Here is a 21,707-nt window from a genome sequence, read left to right on the forward strand (position 1 = left end):
GGTGTTCAGCAGTCACAGGACAGAAGTGGTCCAGAGCCTGTGCCTGCTCCTTGCCGACAAGGACTGTAATGGGAGCACCACAATGGCTTCGTACAAAGAATTTTGCAGAAGGAAAGTATGCTGTTCTGTGTTCTCATTTATTAGACAGAGAGAGAGAGCTGAAGAGTAACCTTTATGGAACTCACATGGCACCTGAATAATTTGCATTTAGAAAGGATGTTCCTTTCGTGTTCAATTGGTGTATTGAATCTGTGTTAGACTCCTGTAAATGCTGCACAGCTTTTGCATCTCCAGTACTTTTCCTAAATGAGAGACTAACCTTCGGAGTCTGGCTTGGTATATTACATTTATGTTTAGTCTAAAAGAGGTAATGAAATTCATTGAACTGAATGGCACAAATTCCCTTGGTCCTTTAGAAGCAGCTTTAACAACAATCTCACTTGGATGTTCAGAGTGACAGGAATTAACATCATTCCTATACATAGGAACATACTTCTGCTTGAAACAACCCTCACAAATTCATGTTTCAGTAATCTTCTGTGAGGGCAGACTGTAGTGCCAAAGGAGGAAAAACTGAATATGTTTCTCATTCCCAAGAGAAATTAAAAAGGAGGCAAGTGCTTTGAGCTGTTAGCAAATCTCTTCGTGCAGATTATAGTGACCTGCCATAAAGAATCTTGAAACAAAACTCATGTTGCTGAACAAAAATATTTTGAAAATGAGTGTGTTAAGGAGCTATGGGGCTGGTGTGACTGTGGTCTGAGCTCGTTTTCTTCCCTCTCATGTATGGGTTACGTTTACAATAAATTCTTCTGGCAGATAGTGGTCACGAGAAGTTTTGTCCTGCAGGTCAGACAGAAAGCTGTACCAGAAATATAGGAGATACCTAGCTGGGTGGGAGGGACTCCTGTAATGCACCTACTTCAGCCCCTTTCCATTTCAGTGATGTTGTAGAGATCTCTCAGTATTTTATATGAAGATTTTATGGACAAGAGTATTTAACAAGATGTTTGAGATATGTAATGTTTGAGGTTTGTATTGAGATTTTTGTACAAAAGCAAAATCCCATTGAAATCAGACATAAATCTATTTTGTGAATTACGTGTAGAAAGTGCTTGGTGGAAAAACACCCATAATCACTAATAGGCATTATAGCTTTAATATTCTACTTAATATTCCCAGTGTTAGACTTGTGAGATTCTAAGTAGCATTTCTGAGTTTACACATAACGACTTGTTTGTATTAAGGCAGGGTGGCAGTTGAGCTCTGACTTTGCAAAGCGGTAAAATGCTGATGTCTGTGAACTCAGCACCCACACTCTCCTTATGGGAACTCTGCAATATCTGTGCAGTTGCTCCCTTGAGCCAGGGCCTGGTATCTCCTGAGTTACTCTGAGCATATGCTAGCTTCGGTTATTGGTGTCCCGGTGCCCAGCTGGATTGTTTCCTACCCTGCCCTGCAGATCTCCCTGCCAAAGAATCTGGACAGTTTGTAAATGCTGTATCGGCAGAAAAGGTATGGCTGCAATCGTGTGTTCTGTGCAGCTGCTTAACTGTTTTGGATGTGAGAATGAGAAATTGTCCCATCCCAGTGAATGATAATCTTATCTCAGTCATTGTCAGCTCATGGTTGGGGTGGGGAGAGGGTAATACGACAACATGCACAGCAGTAACTTTGGCATTTAAGACTCACAAGTAGTATCAAACAGTGCTGTGTACTCTCAGAGACAAATGATTCTGCTTCTCTGTCTTCTGTTCTTGTTGTGCCTTTTCAAAGAATAATGAATCATCCTCAGTATCCTGCTCTATTTTCTGTAGGCACTCCAAAAATGAGACTTGGGGTATATAAGCGATCTCATAAAACTCAGAAATTAAACATGGATCGTCTAGAACAGTGGGTCTTCCCATTGTTCCCATTCTTCTTCTGTTTCAAGCTACAGAAAAGGAACATTACTGTTGCGTGCTCCACCATAAGGACCCATATTTGTGTACACACTTGTGTAAAGCAAAATAAAAATTCCAAAAGAAAGCAAGCTAACTTGTTCCTTCCCTGCTCCATGCAGACAAAATCTTAAAAGTGCAAAAATAGCAATTGTGGTGCTTTATGCATGCCTGGGACATGGTCAGGAAACAATACAGAAACACATAAAGAATAAAATTAGAAACTAATGTGCAGAAATGTCTTGCTGCTATTTTGCTTCTCCCTAATGAATATGTGCAACTGACATTTCCCCCGATGACCTAGAAACTTTATTTGGAACAAGGCTTACAGGATATTTTATAACTTCTTTGGGATTTCTTTTTACCTTCTAGTAGCTTGGCATATGAATTTCCGAGTGTAATATGGCACTATCATCAAAAAGAAGATCAAAATAGTGACTAGAATAAGTGAAAAGGAGATAGAACTGGCACAAACCTGTATGGAACAAAGAAGTTCTCCAACAAAGAATACATTTATTATCCAAAGTACATCTCCCATTGGGAGCTTGGGTAGCTATCATACAAATCATGATGGAAGATGTCATCTAATGAAGGACCATTGTTACGGGAAGCAGGTAGTCTCCATTTCAAATAAATATCCAGGCACAATGATAGTAGGTTTTAGCATGCAAGCAGCCAAAAGAGCCCCGTCTGTTATTAGGCACTTAATCTTACTACCTGATGTGAAATTGTCTAATAGGAAAATCAGGTATGAATTCACGAGAAAAAATGCAAATTGTGTACAGAGTTGTCTCTATGAGTCTTGTGATTGGTTTTAGTGCTTAAAGGTTAAGTTCTGGTCTCAATGAAACAGATCTTTTGGCTGTTCTTGGAGTCTGTGAGCTTTATTAAGTATATGAATATCAAATAACACCATACACTTGATTTATCTGATAGCAAGCTATGTTCTCTTTGCTTCCCTAGGATTCTTAGACCTTGACTGAATCCTGTCACCTGAGACAGGCATTTCTTTCTCTGTTGTTTCTGTGACATCTGAATGTGAATGGTGAATATATCTTTGGAAGGCATAAATGAGGTGCATTGTCTTCTAGTGGTCAGGTCTGATAGATAGGCTCTTTTGTGTATCTACATAGAGTCTTATATATGATTTTGCAAAAGTGAGAATAAGTTTTACCTAGGGAGACAGATGAGAAGTAGAGGATTAGTACATCTCTCCATACAATAACTCCAAATGTAGAATTCTAGCCCTATTTATAACAATGAGTGTTTTGCTGCTGACTTCAGTAAGATCAGAGTTTTACCCCTATGGTGCAGTTGTGCTTTCCTAGGGGAACTAATGTATAAAATACGGCTTCTGCCAGCACATTATCAGTGTAATGGCACAGAAAGAGGGTAACATTGAATGACATCCATAGCCAATAATAGCTGCTGTGACCATCCTGTTGAGCAGTGTACTAATGTTAATCACCAGCTTCCTGGGTTTGTATAATACTATTTTCTTCATACCTGGATGAGGTAGACTCAGGATGAATTGGGGTTCTTTGTGGAACTGTGGTTAGCTTTTGTTTTGTTTTGTTTACTTTTTTCTTTTCTTGAAACTCATCAAAGGATGTCTGATGTGGCGTAGCTTCTTTTATTTTTGTTAATAAATCACATAATTTATAACTAAGTACATTTTTAAAGCCCTCTGAGGCACTGTTTAATTTTTCATCTCTTTTAGTCTGGTTCTGCCTAGCTCCTTGTTAGCTTCCTGTCCTCAGGTCTTGCCTTTTGTAAAGCAGATATCATCATGCATGCATTTCTGTGAGGTGTCTTGAACCTCATGGAGGAACAAAAAAACTGTTGATTGGGATCGCAGACTTCCCTGGCCCTCTGCTCAGTAGGTAGTGTGCTGTGGACATTAGTAACATTATAGAGGGTCTCGGGCCCGTGTGTTGCCCACAAATCATGGATTGAAGAACATTGCTCAATATCTTCCAGGTCAGATTAACATACTTTTTCTGACAGGACTGTTTAGATGTTAGCTAGGAGAATCACTCCTTGATGTGTTTGTGTGAGAATGAATCTTGTAGATAAAATTACATTGCATAATAATTTCCTGCAGTTCTCCAGAAACTTGTTAGAGTAGTCCAAAATTTAATTCAGCATCTCCCTATGAAATTGGATCTCTGCTTTGTATTTCTGATTGCTTCTCTGAGGTCAATTGATGACATGGAAGCACTTGTTCTTTTTCTGAATAGTGCCTGGCTGCCTCCTGCTAGAGCAGTGGAGATCACCTTCTGCTGAACTTATAAGTATATGCAGCAATAGCAGCCATAATGGGTGTTTCAGTGCACTGCATAATATCTTTCAAGTTAAGGGAGCTCTGACAGATCAGTCAGTTTTTGTTTGCCGGCATTTGACTGCCCACTTAAAATCAGCTGATTCAGATCAAGTGGTACCTTATAGTTTTAAACTCAGCAGTGGCTGTTGTCTAGGGGAATTCTTCTGTTCCTGTAAATGAGAAAACAACACTCATGCTAATGCTGGCCCTGGAATTTCTTTGTAATAATCCTCCCTAAGAAACTCAAGCTTTCTTGATTGCAAGGAAGGAGAATGTGCACATGACTGAGAGAACTTAAGAAGGGAAGAAAAGGAGTTTATCAAATTACTTCCAAAAAAATGAAGCGAGAAAGAAAAATGTATATCAAAACAGAAAGAAGTGAAACAGTAGTGTGAGGTTACACAATGCTTTAAGATTCTGAAAGGAAACTGGAGATTTTACTCAAGATTGGTCAAAGTTCTACATTGATATAATAGAAGACACCATCCTGAGATACTCAGCTTGGTAATTTGAGATGACTTCATTGACTCTTTTCATCCCAGTGTGTTTCAGGGTGAGTATCTCAATACTTGCCTTTTTATACTACATGCAATAGATTCAGTTTTCCTTTCTTATAGGCATTATCTTCAGCAGTGTGCCCTGAAAAGCCTTATGGATTCAAGCTGTCCCTTAATCAGTGTTGTGGAGGATGCAGTTTTGATCTTTTTCTCTAATGTATGAACTATGATACATCCTGGCATACATCTGTCAGACCAGACTGAAAGCATTCAGTTGTAGACACATATTACCAGAACTGGGCCAACAAATTGGTGTCAGTCTAAAAAAGGGGACAGAAATGTAACATAGATGGGAAACAGAATGTCTCAAAGTAAGGTCATACCAAAGGATTTAAACTGCACATTTAAACAGACAGCAACAAGACATCCTTAAAATATGCTGCAGTATCTGCATACAGATATTGACTTTTACAAATGTACAACAAACGTGGATTGTTTGTGAAAATAACAGTAATAGGTCAAGATGTAACATAACAGAGAAATCAACTCTGCAAATATAAATATTTATTATTGTGGACGGTAACTGCTTTCTATTAAAACTGGCAAGAATGATAATTCCAACCCTCTTTAATATTTACTGAAGAATTAGAAAGCTAATGGGGGAGTGCAGCAAAAATCCCCTCTCCTGCATTCTAGAGAAATAAGCAAGGCTAGCATTGCTAGGCCATACTGAAGAATCCTCCAGCATACTGAAATCTACAGGGCTGCAGATCCACCTACTGAAAAACACCAGCACTTGCTACTGAACAAAGCAGAGGCAAATATAACATGAAAAATCCTACACTGACTGAAGGATATGTAGAATTCTTTCTCATCTGAGTTTTTATGATTTTTAGCACTTCTAAGAAACACTGCTGTATGGCAGATTACAAGCAAGAAGCGGATGCATCTGGTTTGGTCTTAAAGCCTCTTTTGTTAGGGGCAGGTAAGCGTCAGTGTCATCTCTGCATACTGTAGCATGTTTTAGTATCTGCTCTTATTCTTTGGATTGGTTTCCAGTTTGAGTCCTTAACTTATGATCTCTTTTTGATTTAGCCCTTGATTACACTCCAGAAGAGTGGATTCATTTGAACTACAAAATCCATTTGTTATGGTACTAATAAACATTGTGCCTACTGAAAACTGCAGTGGAAGAGAAAGGGAGGAAGCCTATCAGGCTTTACACCACTTTTTGTCTCTGTTGTAGCAAGCGAGGAGGGAAAGATATCCAGGAACTCTCTTATCATCATATCACATACATGAGCATTTTTATTTATCTAATCTCTTGGATTTTTCAGTGCCTGTCTTAACCCTTTGTTCTTGAAGTAAGCAAGGAAAACAATATTACAAGTATTCAATTTTGTTCTTTCTCAAGAGCAGCTAGTGTCACTTGTGTTGAGAAGGAAATGGGACCGTGTGGAAAGCTAGATTTCAATTAACACATCAAAGGGCAGTTTGTGGGGTTTTGCCTATAACTAAGGTTTAGCTGAGTTGCAGCTAAACTGTAGTTTAGCAGAGTGCAGATTCTGCATTTTCCTACACTCATGTACTGCTTTCTTACCTTCTTTCCTATTTTTCTGCTTTTTCTCTCCTTCTCTGAAGGGGCCAAATGGAAAGCTGTATAATCTTTTTGAATATATTCTATGGTTCTTGCTGATGAATTAGATGAACAGCTGCTTGGAACAGCCTGGGAATACAATTTGGTGAAAAAAAAGAGATGAGATACAAACAAATTCCCTTATGATGCCATTCATTCTATATGCAATATTATCCCAGAGGGGTGGAAACATGGCAAGGTCTAAAATTCAATTTCAATTTGAGCTGGTTTTTAAAGAAGCAATTCTACATACGCTGCACCCACAAAACCATGCGCATATAGGCACAAACTTTCACTTTTTAGGTAAGAACAGCATAGTTGGTTGTATGCATTTTTCTCTGTGTGCAGAAGAACTTTTACAGGGACAACCATTGTAATTTCTTTTCAGTAGTTCCCAAAGTTATGCTAATTCTTACACTATATTGTTCTCATCACTTCTGTGTGCTTTAAGCAAGGTGTGAAGGGAAAAAAATGGCTCACATTTTGGCATGCAAGATCATCAAAAATCCATTCCAGTAAATGAAAAGGAACTCACTGATATGTGTCAGTGTTCCTGTAATATCCTCCTGATCACATTCTGCATTGCATTCAGCATGCAGTTTTGTGTTAAGACTGGAAATTAAAGCTAATCTCCTTCTGAGTCGCCTTATGAATGTTGTACACCAACTAAGCAATGGGCATTTTGCTTTATTGTCTTGCTGCTTCAGTAGATTCCTTCCCACGTTCTCTTCAGCTAGGAGCGTCTTGGGAAACACACACAGAATTAAACGTGCCTGTCTGCAGAACTGGGAGAGCCAAAGGATTCCATTGATCTTGGATAAATTATTGTTTAGTTCTGATCATTCACACTACTTTAGAAAGGTTGATGAGATTTTTATGATGGGGATCTTGCATCAATACAGGTTAGGGGATGACCTGCTGGAGAGGAGCTCTGCAGAGAAGGACCTGGATGTCCTGGTGAACAACAGGTTGGCCATGAACCAACAGTGTGCCCTTGTGGCCAAGAAGGCCGACGGTATCCTGGTATGCATTAAAAAGAGCATGACCAGCAGGTCAAGGGAGGTGATCCTCCCCCTCTGCCCTGGTGAGGCCACATTTAGACTACTGTGTCCAGTTCTGGGCTCCATAGTTCAAAAAAGAGAGGGATCTCCTAGAAGGAGTCTAGCAGAGGACCACAAAGATGATTAAGGGCCCAGAGCTTCTCCCATGTGAGGAAAAGCTGAGTAACCTGGGTCTGTTCAGCCTGGGGAAAAGAAGACTGAGAGGGGATCTGATAAATGTTTATAAATATCTGAAGGGAGGTGGGAGGCAAATGCATGAGGCCTAGCTCTTCTCGGTGGTGTGTAGCAACAGGACAAGGAGTAATGGCCTAAAACTTGAGCATAGGAAGTTCCATAGTAATGTGTGGAAGAACTTCTATATGGTAAGGGTGATAGAGCACTGAAACGGGTTGCCCGGAGAGGTTGTGGAGTCTCCTTCTGCGGAGATGTTCAATATCCGGCTGGACACGTACCTGTGTGACCTATTGTACGGTACCTGCTTTAGCAGGGGGTTGGACTCGATGATCTCTTGAAGTCCCTTCCAAATTCTGTGGTTCTGTGATTGTGTGATCTTGGCAATGTGGAACATGTTATGGCGTGTGGCCACACGTTCCATATTTTGAACTAGATAACTGTTTTTTACTAACTTGTTTCCTTTTACCCCACTGTAGGTCAGTATAGTGTAAACCCAAGGAGTAGGAACTAGATTCCTTTTTTTATTGATTGGTTGGAAAACATGGCAAACCTATTATGCTGTGTTTGTTCTGTAAACTACAAGCTTGGTCTGCAAACACAACAACTTTAGAGTTCTAGGAAAACAAATAATTTTATATAAATAAGTTAAAGTTTATTCTGGAACAGAATTGTTTTCATGGCTGGATAATCAGGAGAGACCTTCTTGGTAGCTATGTAAAAGTGGAGAAAGAAAGTCTGTATTTTTAAATTAACTCTTAAGAATCATCTCATAGCTTAATATCAGTCATGAAGGCTGCAACACGAATGATGTTTTTGTTTCTTTAAAAGGGGTTGTGTTAGCTCTCAGGATGAAAGCATCATCAGCTCAACAGTAACTATAGCTTGGCACTTTGTGCTTCAGTGCATGTGCATAGCTTGATATTATCTATGTACCAGTAACAGTGATACCTAAGGCTACCATGGATAAACACTGAAGGTTTCTGATGACAGCATCTTAAGCACGGGAGAAAAGCTCTAGTGTGGTTTGTGATACCATCATAACCTGAGGTGCTGACAGAGCTTCATTCATAGTTTCCCTGTGAGTTGCTTTTCTCTATTTCATGTACCATTTTTGTTTCTTGTTGAAATTCATAGATATTTCTTTTCTCTTTAAATAAGCCCAGAATAAAATTAAGAATTAAAGTACCTTTTACTACCCTGATTATTTTACAAGAATTCAAAATCTCAATGGTCATCTTAAAGTTTATAAAATGAGTATTTTTGGCAATAGAACTGTATTTTAAGAAGTAGTGTAATTAATCAAGAATAATATTTACTTAGTTAAATTCATCACAACACTGATATCCTGCCATGTGGTTGATTGTATCGCTCAACATGACAATCAACTCTATCACCATTATTAAAAAAGTGTCATGAAAGAATAATGAGTACTGAATGAAACCTTTGTGAATATGCATACAAGCAAGCTGGCTAAAAAACTTAAATAGTATTTGCCATTATAAGAATGTGGGTTGTATTTATCTGTTTGTATTTGTTGTCTGGGTTTTTTTTTTTTGGTCATGTTTATGTTTTCAAGTTGTTAAAATAAGTCATCTTTATTTTTTTCATTATCCTAATAATTTCTTATTTTACCGAGAGGTTTTGCAGAGAGGCTTAATTTTACTAAGGCCTTGGCTTGCAATTTTACTGCCCAACCTATTGCAGCCAAGATAAAAGAAACAGATTCTCTACTACTGAAATCATCGCAGGGAAAAAAAAAAAAAGAAAGAAAGAAGAAGAAAAAGGAGAGGGGCAGGAAAAGACCTTAAAAGGTCATACAGTGCATCCTTGTTCTGAGGCAGGAAATGGGTAACTAGGTAATTCCTGACAGATGTTTGTATAGGCTACTGTTAAAAACCACAAATGAAGGGGATTCCACAGCCTCTCTAAACCTATTCCATCTAATCTAGACTTCAGTTTGGGGGGGGGGAAGGGGTTGTTGGCTTTTTTGTTTTGTTTTGTTTTGTTTTCATCTAGTCTACTCTTCTTTGCTGCAAATTAAGCAACTATTTGTTATATTTCAGGTAGGAACAAAGAACTGTTGATCATGGCTTTCTGTATGATGTCTTTTAAAATATGCATTTTCCCTCCAGTCTTCTTTTCTTGAACTAACCAAGCCTTGTTCCTTCAACCTTTCCTTGTAAGTCCTACTTTCAAAATAACTTATCATTCTTGTTGATTTCATTTCAACTCCATCCAAATTGTTTAAATTGTTCTCAGAGTGCTCTGCCCAAAATTGCACAGAATGCTCCAGCTGAGGCCTCAGCAGCACTGAAGATTGCAAAATAATTAGGTCCTGCATCTCACATACTGTGCACTTCCTAATACATCCTGGAATTAGAAATACTTTTCTGCAGCATCACTGTGTTATTGACTCATATTTATCTGGAAATCCACTCTAACCTTCCTATAATTTTCTGCAATCCTGTTGCCCTGTTAAAGAGTCATCATATTATATTGATATATTCTGTTTTATTTTTGTCATCAGTAGTACTTAGTATCTCTCTCTCTAATTTGAGCTTGTTTCAGTCAGATTGTTGCCCAAGGTACCTAGATATTTTGAATTCTGTTCTGTTTTTCAGTGTGTTTGCCACCCCTGATTTTCTGCAGATCTTACAAGCTTGCTCTCTGTTCTATTATCCAAGCTCTGAAATGAAAAATTGAATAGAATAGGTCCAATGAGGAATCCCTGAAGGATGTTACTGCAGGAAACTGTTGATAAATACTGTTTGGGAGAAATATTTAACTGCTTGTGTGTCAACTGTTACTTGATTTCATCTATACCATTGTGGTAGGTAAAAATTAAAGAGGACCGAACTAAAAGCTTTTTGCTAAAGCGCAGATACCCCATTTGATGATTCCTTCTTATTCAGCAAGGTTGTCGCCCTGCCTAAGAAGCAAATTGAAGTAGTTGATACAACAATGATCTTAAGATTACATTTTAATCTCTTATTGCCTAATTATTTTCTCTTATATGTTGCCCTCATGCCTCTACACTAACTGCCTAATAACCTGTGATAGTATCCTTCAGTGATGGATAAAGTATTAATGAAAGTCAGGTCAACTGAAATTGAATTCCTAAGAGAGGCACTATTTTCATCATTTTCAGTCTTCTAGAACCTCCCTTGCACTCCATCAATTCTCAAAAGAAAGAGAAGAATCATCAAGCAGAGGCTATTTTAGCTTTCTAAGCGTTCTAGCATATTTTAGCACATTTTTTTGTGGAAATGTTTATATGATCACTAGTCAGGCCATACCATAACTTCTGAACTTGTTACTCTCTTTCCAACCAAATTAGACTGAATAGTAGTGGTCTCAGTGGTACTATACTTCTATAGGTTTTGTGAAAATGACCAGGTAAATAGAGATCTCCACATCAACGAAGAATTCAGTGTAAATGAAACCGTGATATCAGGCAGTGGAAAACTCACAGAAGAACATTGTTACGAATATTACATCTGAAAATGTCAGCCTGAGCTTTTACTCTGGGCTGATCCAAACATGAGGCATGAGACTACAGGGCTTATCCACAGCTTTCTTTGCACTTGTAAGTTGGCAGGATGGGAAACTGGCATGTCTTAACATTACTTAACTCATTCCCCCTTTTTCTGGTCTGTGTTTCTTGAACTTTGTGAAAACTAATTGCTTTGAGTATCTGATGCTAAGATTATTTTTTGTAGACACATGAAGCACATTAGGCAAAAAAAAAAAAGAGCATAGAATATTTTAGTCTTTTCTGTGTCTTATTCACTATCTTTCCTGTTACGTATTAAAACTGAACCTTCTTTTGTTTCCCTTACTTCTTCTGTGTTTACCCTGTGATTGGCTTTCAGTTTGTTTCTTCGTTTAACACTTTTTGCCTCAGCCTTCCTGATTTGATTCCCATGTGACTTTTAGTAATTTATTCTTGTCTCTGCATATCAGTGACAACTTCCTGTTTGTTTTTTTTTTTTTATAATCATAGAGTTCTTGATGAAGCTTTGCTGTTCTCTTTCAGTACTTTCTTTGCATCAGGATAGCCTGCTGTTGTGTCTTTTCCATATGCCTTTCTCAGAATCTATTAGTTCTCCTATGCTCTTATTTCCTTCCTGAATTTCTTCTAAAAGATCTACCCACCCATCCATCCCTTAAGGAAATGAGACTGCTTTTGGTATCTCATTCTCCTGTCATTTCATGCTTTCTTTGTCATCATTAATGTTATTGTTCTGAGGTCAATACTATATAGTCTTCCACCTTTGTCTTATCAGTTAATATTTCCTGATTATGTAACACACAAGGCAGCCTCTTCCCTCTCATCTCCTGAACTCTTGGAAACCACAAGTTGTTCTTAGTACTTTTCAGGAATCTGCTAGCTGGCTTATCTCCTGTGCTGTTATTTTCCTGAACATTTTGTGTGTGCTGAGGGGTGGTGAGAAAGAATCAAAGGTTGGCCTAGATCTTCTATGGGACATTATCTTTTTTGAGAAGATGTGCTTGAAATATGACTTTTCTGGACAGAACCAGGGAGAGGACACTGGACTAGGTGGGTGTCACATCTGATCAAGCAAAGCAGTTCCCCTATTCCCAGCAAAGCAGCATTGAGAGTGAAGCAGCAGTTCAGCAGAGCTAAAGCTGAAAGGGAGAAAAGGCAAGAAATCTGTAAATTAAAATATGTCATTTGAATATCTAATATTTCATTATCTATCAAGTTTATTGTTGATGTTACATGGATGAAATTTGAAGGCCTTATTTGCAATTACATAAAAACCCACTAGCCTCAAATTGGTATGACATTTGTCTGAACAAAGCATCAAGGTATGTCCCATTGCTATTAGAAACCATATACAGACATGGCTCTCTGCAAACATTGTCCATCTCTAATGGCTTAAAATCAAAGGCAACAAAATAAGCTTCAGGCAAGGCAGGTACTTCATGAAAGAAGATATAAGGTGTAAACAGTGAGACGCAAGTATGAAAGATGTATGGAAAAGCACAGGCTTAAAAAAAAAAATGGAGAGGAAGCCTGACACATAAGAGGAGACTGTATTATAAAAGGAATAGTCTGAGTGTAGGAAAAAATTGCAGGGAGCAGCAGACAAGTAGATTGCAAGGGATACAAGAAGAAGAGCAGTAGAAGAAAATGAAAATAGACAGGTGGGAGAGAAGAAAGTGAATGCAGCATCCATCAGGGTTGGGTTTTTCATTTCTTCAGCAGGGAACATTTAAATCCCAATTATTTTTTATTAAAATGACAAACAGGAAAGGATTGCAAAAGTGTCCTTCATTCTGACTGGAATGTAGCTAATAATCTTAGTAGTTAGAAGAGGGAGACTGGCATTGAGAGGAACATTTCTATCATAACACAGTTTAATTTTTGGTTGTGGTTTGAAGGGAAGTTGTTTGCAGGCTTCTTAGAGATTTGAGTACAAGTAATCACAGCAGAGGTGGATCACCGGGTCTGACTGCTGGTGATGATAGCAAAGGTATATGATAAATGCGATTTATGACAATTACACGGATGATAAAAATAGATCTGTGCTTACATGGTGTTTGTGCTCTTGAATGTAGGCTTTATGTGATACCATTTTTTCATTTTGGCTTCTCTTCATCTTGATATGCTGGTATATTTAGGGAGGGTATTTTTGCTTGTATATTATTTATGTATGTTTTTGTTACCTTGCAACTCACAATTGCTAGCAAGTGCTATATTAAAAAAATTATAAAGCATGTAGTGTGGTATGTGGCTCAGGGAGACAGCTCTAATTCAGTGAGCCTCAAAATTGATTTAATCAAGATCTGAGTAACGTTTTCCTATAAAAATATCATTGCTTTAAATCAATTTTAGAAAAGTTTAACTACACTTGAAAATTAATGTTAGTATAATTACAGCATTCCTTTTTGCTCACAAGTAGAAATGCTACATGAGAATCAGGTACAAAAGCTGTTAAATCTGCAGGCGTGTTGTACCACAGTAATGCACTTGCTGTCACAGTCACTTGGCATTTTTACCTTGTACTCACGCCAAAGCTGCATTTTGAGTCTCCTGAGCTACAGGATGCAGCCTGGAAGATTCTAGTCAGCACTGCAGCTCTGGTGGTGGGAGAGCATTGGTGTGGCATGGAGAGGGTCTGTAGTGCACGCAGCTCTGTTAGGTGTGGGAAGGACAGTGTGTGAGCTGTGAACCTCTGCCATTCACTATGACAGAACAATAGTTTTGGTCATATTTTTCTAGAATACTATATTCCATCTAACCTAGAAATGTCATAAATACATCATTTTAATGATGAAGTAATTTAGACATTTTCTATTTGAGCCAATGTGCCAGTATGTCCATTTTAGTTAGGAGAATATTTTTTCTACCACGATAATCAAATCAGATTGGCAGCCGGTGTTGGTTGTAGGGTGTATGTGTCCTTCTGTATATGGGATAGGCGAGTGCACGTACATTTGTGTATACCTAGATAGATGTATCAAATTGGTATACACTGGCAAACATACCGCTACATCAGCATAGTGCACTGCAACAGCTTATGTTTCTCCTTTAAGGAAATATGTCTACAGCTATAAAAACACCTTCCCAATGGCATAAAGTGCTATAGTCTGAAAAACTGTGTAAAGGTCACAGAAAAGTAGAGAGAAACAAATGAGGCCACTGCTAACGTATCTGATACATCTGTAATCCAGAAGTGCCAGGATGAAAGGGAACTAAAAAAGAGTTTGTGGTTTTCCTATCAAGCAGAACCTTCCTTTCACTGGCATCACAAGTAATTGGTGGCCTAAATGAAAGGACTTGAATGGTGGCTAGCGAAGAGAATTGCTTGTTTGAGAAAGACAGAAAGAAGGCTGGGCTGCTCCGCTTTCTCCAGGAACTTGCTCAAAGTCCAAGAAGATGGAAGAAGGCCATATACTGAATATTTCTGGTTAAATATGTATATGAGAGGATAAAAAGATCTAATGCCATTGTGGAGCATGTTACAGAACACTTAAAAGAAGCAAATGAAGGAGGTAAATACTAGAAGAGCCTAAAGTAAAGACCCTAATGATCTCTGATTCCTGACACTTCCTTGATCTCAGGCACATAGAGATTATTGATGTAAGTTTGGAAGCATCTAGTTCAATAATTCTCCAGGGATGTTATCCATACTCATAATTATGGAAACTCCTGTCTTTCAGTCCTAGAAGAACCCCAAGCCTGCTAAACCAAGTTCCCCTTCTACCCCAACTTCTTCTAATTGTCCCATGAATTTAAGGCCTCCCTTCTAATTACTGACATAATTTAAGCATGGTCTTATTTTCAACTCATATGTAAATATACATTATTCACATAATTGGTCACGTAACTTGGTCAGTCACCACTCCCAGATATCCTAGTATCTGTTACTTGCATGAAACTTCAGCCAGTTGATTGAAAATTGATAGCGCATTGCTGGCAGAAAGAGAGATAGGAGACCCCATTACTAGGAACATGTATTATTTGAATACAATAGTGCGTATTTCTCATGAGGACACCAAAACACATTTGGTGCCTGTGAACAGCAAAGGTGAAGGTCATGGAATAAGGAAAAACTAAAATCTCTGAAACTGTAGCACAGTTGTAGCATATTCTTCCCCAAGAACATCTGGGGTGAGCTTTGGATTTTATATGTAATGTCTGAAATCGTCTCTTTGTTCTGTAATGGATGTTTGTGTAAGTTTAGAAATTGACAATAGACCTGAGTACACAGCTACCTTCGTAGATGCAATGCAAATGCCTACAAAAGGTCACTCCTGCTGCAGTCTTTCTTATTTTTGCTATGCAGCTCATCAGACCTTTTATTTAGCCCCTTCCTTATCTCCCAGTTAACTTTTCTGACTGTTCTAAAGATTTTGGGGTAGATCGTGAGTTTATTTGTGCAAGAAACTTTCATCACAGTAATTCCATCGGCAAAGCTGAAAGCTCTCAAAATTGTGTTGTTTCAGATTTTTGTTGCTCGGCTTTTTTTATCTTTGGAATAATGACTTTTTGAAATGTTTTCCTGTTCTTCAAGTGTCCTTGATTTGAGGGTTGCTGCTGTGATAAACCCTTGCTATCTAACATTTGTCTTACTTTCATGGGAGAAATAGCACATAAGCATTTCACTCCCTTTTGTTCTGATCTGAATTTCAAGGTCCTTTCTTAGGACCTAGTGAAATCCACTGAGCTTTCTCAGGCCTAGGTGGGAATCAAGCCTTCCCTTGAATGCAGGTATGCAACACTATCTCTGTTTCTATCCAGTGCAATCCCACTGAGTGGGGGTTTCCCCATTTCTCCTGCCTCGAGTCATGCCTGATGTCAGTAGGTGCTGTTTACCCAGCAAACAGTGGAAGCAGACTATTCCGCTCCTGAAAACTTGAAGGCAAAGGAAAAAATCTAATATAAAAATATGTTTATTATTTTTTAACAAAATATAAAATAATGAGTAATAATTATTTGGTACTATTTGGGCTAGATTTATTTGTTAACATTTGGCGTGTGTGGCACAGAGCTCACTGCTGTGAGGGGTCATCCATTTGCCCACCGGGTGACATTTGATTGCGGGTATTGCTGGTGACTGCAGGGCATTGTGCACATTTACGATGCCACAGAATGAGTCTTTGAGAATGTGTTTGGAGAATTCTAACAGGTACTCACCTAAGCCATTCTGTGAATCTATGATTTAAATGGTAGCACCAAAGCAATGCGGCTTTACAAATAGAAGGACACTTTGAAGTCAGTGTTAGTGCTGTCACATTAAGAAAGGTTTTTGATGAAAACCTAAGTAACGAATGGCGTCTTCCTTGTCATCTGCTATTCCCTGCATCATGAGAAGTGGTGCCCCACTGAACAGGGAATCCCACAAGAGCGCTGCAATGACTTGTGGGCAGGCGGGCAGGAAGGACACGTTTCTGTAGGTTCTTCTGAAGGTAGCAGGGCTCTGGTTTGTCTGAAGTGGATACACATAGCCATGGACAATGCCACCAAGTTTCTGAACAAACTCCTTCTCCCTGGGGTGGCAGCAATTCATCATCAGTCCATCACCAATCCACCAGCCATCGCTCCTCGGGCAACCAGGCACACTTCTGGTGTGGATAGTGGGCATGGCTTGGTTTTAACCCTGCAGGAAGTTTAGGAGCTCTAGCAGCTCCTCGAAATCAGTACTGCATTGCCTCACTTCACGTTAAGTACTAGCCAATTACTGTCATAATTTGCTTGGTAAAGCCTGAGTAGTCTTTTCTGTGATAAGCCCTTAAAGGCAAGGAGGACCTGGTTAGAGATCATTTCTCCACACCAAACACATGTAGAGTTGTTCTGGGCCAGATTTACTTAGCAAGTAAACAAACTGATTTTTTACTTCAGGTTAATGCCAAATTGCTAAGACGCTTGCAGTGCTGCTGTATTCTTGTGGGCGGTAAGGATCTCAGATAATTTGACAGATGTCACTTGGAGAGAAAGAGGAGGAATTGGCGATGGCTGCCTCATGCACAATCTGCCACCGTCCTCAGCCGGAGGGGAGGGCAGTGAGCGCAGGGCCGGGGGTCGGCTCAGCAGCCGCTACGGGAGCGCCATGCCCAGCACGTGGGGGTGCTTATTCCCGCACGCAACTGCAATGAATTCGTAAGCCACGGCCCTTCCAAGTAAACGAAGCCATTAAGTTGCACTCGCAACTGGAAAGGCTTTGTTCCAGACCTGACTTTTCCCCGTCTCTCACGTTCTCAAAACAGACCGCATTGGCCGTAGGGAAGGAAGAAGCGTAGCCGGCTTTGGACGCGGCCATGCCGCGCTCCGGCCCACTCCAGCCCGAGGGCGCGCGGTGCGGGGAGCGCAGGCGGAGAAGGCACATGGCACACGGCTTGGCCCTGCCGCGCCTCGGCGCTCCCCGCGGCCCCGGCTCCCGCCCCCGACACCGTGACCGGCGCGGGGCCCGCGGCGCGCCCCCCCCGAGAGCATTGCACGGAAGGTTCGGCCGCAGCTCCGCCAGCGAGAGCGGGGCGGCGGCGGGGGGCGTGGGGAGGGGGCGGCCGGGCTGGGGCCGGGGCAGGTGCGTGCGCGGGAGGCGCCGATCCCGCCCGTCGCCCCTGGGCGGCTCCGGTTCGGCACTGCTCAGCTCGGCTGGGCGCCGGCGGAGCGCGGCGCTCGCTCGGCTCGCGATCGTGTTTGCGCATGACCCCTCCCCGCCTGCGCCCTCCCCTCCCCTCCTCGGCGGCGGCGGCGGCGGCGGGGAAGGTTAGCCTCAGCCACAGACACGGGCGGCTGCTCGGCGGCGGCGGCCGCGGCGACGCAGTGCAGAGGTGCGGGCGGGTCGCGCCGGCCCCGCGCCCCGTCCCTCCCGAGCCCCGCCTGCCTCCGGAGCCCTCCGCCCGCCGGCGGCCTCCCCGCGCCGGTGTCGGGCCGGCCCCCCGGCCATGAGCGCGGCGCTGGGTGTCCCCCCGCCGCGCCGCCTCCCCCGCCGCCCCCGGCGGCTGCCAGGCTCCAGGAAAGTAGCTTGATGAGTGTCCAAAGTAGCAGTGGAAGTTTGGAGGGGCCGCCATCTTGGTCCCGGCTCTCCACGTCCCCACCGAGCCTGCAGGGCTGCTCCGCGGCGGCCTCCCAGCTGCACGGCGCGGCGCCCGGCAAGCCGCCCAAGGAAGGTAACCGGCGCGCCGCGGGGCTGCGCGGGGGGCCCGGCCCTCGGGGAGGGGCTCGGCTGCCGCTGCCGGAGGCCGGTCCCGGGCTGGCGGGGAGCGGCGGCGGAGAGGCGGGTGCCCCTCGCGGCGGCGGCGCGGGGTCAGCGCTGGGCCCGGCGGCGCCGAGCGGAGCCTCCGGCGCCGGGCGAACGGCTCGGCCCCGCCGCTCCTCGGCGCCTCCTCGTGCCCCCCGCCCGCCGGGCCGCGGCGGTCCGCTCCGGCCGTCCTTCCGCTCGCGTCTGCTCTCGGCGGGGCCGCTGCCCGCGTCCTCCCCGGGAGCGGTGCCCTCCTGCGGCGGCGGAGTAACGGCGGTGCGCGGAGTGCCGGTGGACGCGGCCGTTGTTTCTGGATGGAAGGAGTCGGGCACTTTTGGCATCATGGAGGTGGGGCAGGGAGGGAGCGGAACCGCGGGGCTCGTCCCTATCAGGAGGGCGCCCCGGGAGCGGCCGGCCCCGCGGCGGCAGTGACAGGGCGCCTCGCGGCCACCGCCGCGCTATGACTGCAACTTTCTGCTTTCCTCCATCACGCCTCGGATGATAATATTTTCCTCCTCCCTCCTCTGCTCCTCCCCTCTTGTGTTACACCGACAGGCAGAGCGGGGTGTTGTGGGTGTTTGCGGGGAATAGCTGTATGAAGGTTACGAGCAAACAAGTCCCTTCTCTGTTCCGTTCGGGTTATTGTCTGCTTTTCCTCCTTGCATTGAGATGCGCTGCCACAAGATGTAGCAGTTATACAGCCGGAGAGCGGCTCGCGGCTTTCCGCTGGAAGAACTACTTGTGGCGGGGGAGAACTTTTGTGCACGCACACCCGCGTGCTGAACAGTTGTGTAATTTTACTCCATTTGCCCCACTTTGATCAATTCCACGTAGCCTGCCGTCCGATGCCTGCAAAATGTCGCTGGTCAGGCAGGAAACTTGAGAACTTGAACTAGAAATAACAGCGAGAAGAGCACTCTTTGTTTTTCAAGTCTTCCTGTGGCTTTTTTGTTGTTGTTGCCGCTGTTGATAAGCAATTTGTGGACTCGGTAACGGGGATTCGACCTTCCAGAAGGCAGGAGGTGCTTCTCCATTTTCCGTGCCAGCAGTTGTCAGACTTGTACTGCTCCCGTCACTCCGCACGCGTTCCTCCAGGCAGGCTGACACGACATGCTCTAGAAAATACCTGGAGAGGGATTACGGTATATGTTAAAGATGCTGAGTAAAGTGGCAGGCATTTTGTGCTCCTGCGCTCCTGGAAGCCGACTCTGGCTGCAGAACGGCCGCCCCTAGCTGAACGTGCAGCTGATTTTAACTTTATTAGGAGTAGGTTTCTGCGGTGTTGCAACACTTGTTATGGATGTTTGCATGTAATATTCATATGGAGTGCCTATGTGGGATATTTTGGGATGTATTTCAGATACCGGGCGCACAAGCCTGAAATGATTGTTGCAGCACAGCATACAGATAGCACGTATATATATATTCTTTCTATATTTATTTATTTATTATTAAAAGAAAATTGGTGTTCCTTAGGCACGTCATCTGGGTGTGGAAAAGCAGTTTTGTGCCGTTAATTTTTAAAGCGGCAATGATGATGACGGTGCTTTTTACATCCCTTGTCACGACTCCTGCGGTTGGATTGTTCTGAGTGCCGTAATTTACGTCGCGCAGATATGGGGTTTCAGAGCAGTGAAAGCCCAGCTCTGTGCGTGGTGCTATAATTGGCCTTATTTGCGTAGTGTTCCCATGTTGTGATGGCTGCACGGCCTCAGCAGGCAGTTCTCTTTGGGAGTCAGTGTGAGCTATCGGTGGTGCCTGGATCTCTGTTTTTGGTGTAAGCTGGCGGGATGGTAGCAGCACACCTTGCTTCATATATGTGTATTTTGAAATGGAGCATCTTGTGTGAAAGGAGTAGGCTGTCAAACACAGATACGCTGGTGTGCTCATGGGCATTGGCTTGTACATGTGCAAGAACTATGGCAGATCAAACTAACAAGTTCAAAATTACCTGAAACATGGTGTATTTAAAGGAACTTGAGTGCATGCTGATTCTTGACCGGCGAGCCCAGGCAGTCCTGCCGGACATCATCTGTGTGTTGGAAGCCATGCATGAGGGTGTGGGCCTGGGCCAGACCAGCGCCATGCTCACATGTTAGCACCAGTGCTGCACGTCTAGGTATGGGCCTGCCACACTTGGGCTGAGCCTTTGGCCCGGGCCTGCCACGTTTCGTTGTGTGGCATCTGACCCCTTTCCTAAACTCCCGCTGTCATAAGGCTGGCTTCCCCATCAGGTGTGCAGGCCTTGTGTGGTGCCTCGCAGCGTCACAGCTCGCACAGCCTTACCTGCGATCCGCTGGGATGGCTTGGCAGCTGCCCGTGTGGTGCTCACTGTGTGAAGGTTCCCGTTATTGGGAACAGGAACCCCCAGCACCCTCATTTTGCAAGTCCCCAAAATACTCTCTGAAGCCCTAATATGGAGAAACCAGAAAACCGAAATCAACCAATCAAGGGAAAAAAAAAAAAACAAAAAAAACAAAAAACCTCTGACATATGTAGCTATCACTCAAAGTTCTTTTGTTTCGCTTTTCAAATTTTAAATACAATACTCTGTCAGTGTTGAAATGGGACTACTTGGGAAATAAAGGGTGAAATTAAAGAAAATAATATATCTTTTTTGAAATGCATTACAACATTGTAGCAATGCTTCATGAGATGTCTTCTCTTACAGCTTGGCTTGTAGGGGCATCGCTGCACAGCTGAGTGGATTTGAATTTGTGTTTTAAAGCTTGAAAATGAAAGTATTGACATGAACTTAAGTAAAATTATATCTGTACACTTGTATCAAAACTGTCTTGCGTTTCCAATTCTGTGTAGTATCCAACTTCCCTTCTATCCATTGTTTTATATGCCAGTAACTTATGTGTGGTATATTTGGTCAGTCATTTATTCAAGAACCATACAACTTGGGCTATGAGGAATTTAGGAAAACTGTTAAGTAGTGTTATTGTAAATACTGTATTTGCTAAATCTTGTCCATAGCTCACGTAACTGCTGTCATGCAGCTTTGTGTTTGAAGTTTCTTTACTGTTCACATGTGGCACTGAAGAGATCACATTGCGGAGCTGCAGGGTGCTGGTTTGGAAATGTGGGACAACCAGGCTATCGCAGGTAGGGCAGAGAGGTTTTGGGAGATGTGCATGAGTATCTTGGAGTATTTCCTCTTTTGAGGTTGGAGGCAGGTCACCAGTATCTGGCAGTCTGGCATGGTGCTCTGCAGGGTTGTTTTTTTTTTGTGTGCCACTGGCTTTGCAGACTTTACTAACAGAGTGCCAAAAACAACTCTGAATCACCAAAACAGGAATGGGAAGATGTACATCTAGAATTTGATCCCGAGTTAACAGGTGATGAAAATGTGCTG

At 42.7% G+C, this 21,707-nt stretch overlaps 1 protein-coding gene across 5 annotated transcripts in view; it reads left to right on the forward strand.

The window, feature by feature from the left end:
* TLK1 (tousled like kinase 1) overlaps positions 1–21,707 on the forward strand; it is a 91,586-nt gene that overhangs the window by 7,107 nt on the left and 62,772 nt on the right. The window contains exon 1 of one of the 5 annotated variants that reach the window (XM_021400020.1): positions 17,913–17,936. The exons of 1 other annotated variant lie outside the window; for it this stretch is intronic. Coding sequence is in view for 2 of the 4 variants with exons in the window: in XM_021400016.1 (XP_021255691.1) it covers positions 18,134–18,275 (142 nt within the window). In the remaining 2 variants the exon portion in view is untranslated. Of the gene's footprint in view, positions 1–17,912; positions 17,937–18,021; positions 18,276–18,501; positions 18,695–21,707 lie in introns of those variants that run through there. 3 more of the 5 variants (XM_021400016.1, XM_021400017.1, XM_021400018.1) reach the window with 3 other exon arrangements.

Source organism: Numida meleagris, chromosome 5 (genome assembly GCF_002078875.1).
Source record: "Numida meleagris isolate 19003 breed g44 Domestic line chromosome 5, NumMel1.0, whole genome shotgun sequence".
Lineage (NCBI taxonomy): Eukaryota > Metazoa > Chordata > Aves > Galliformes > Numididae > Numida > Numida meleagris.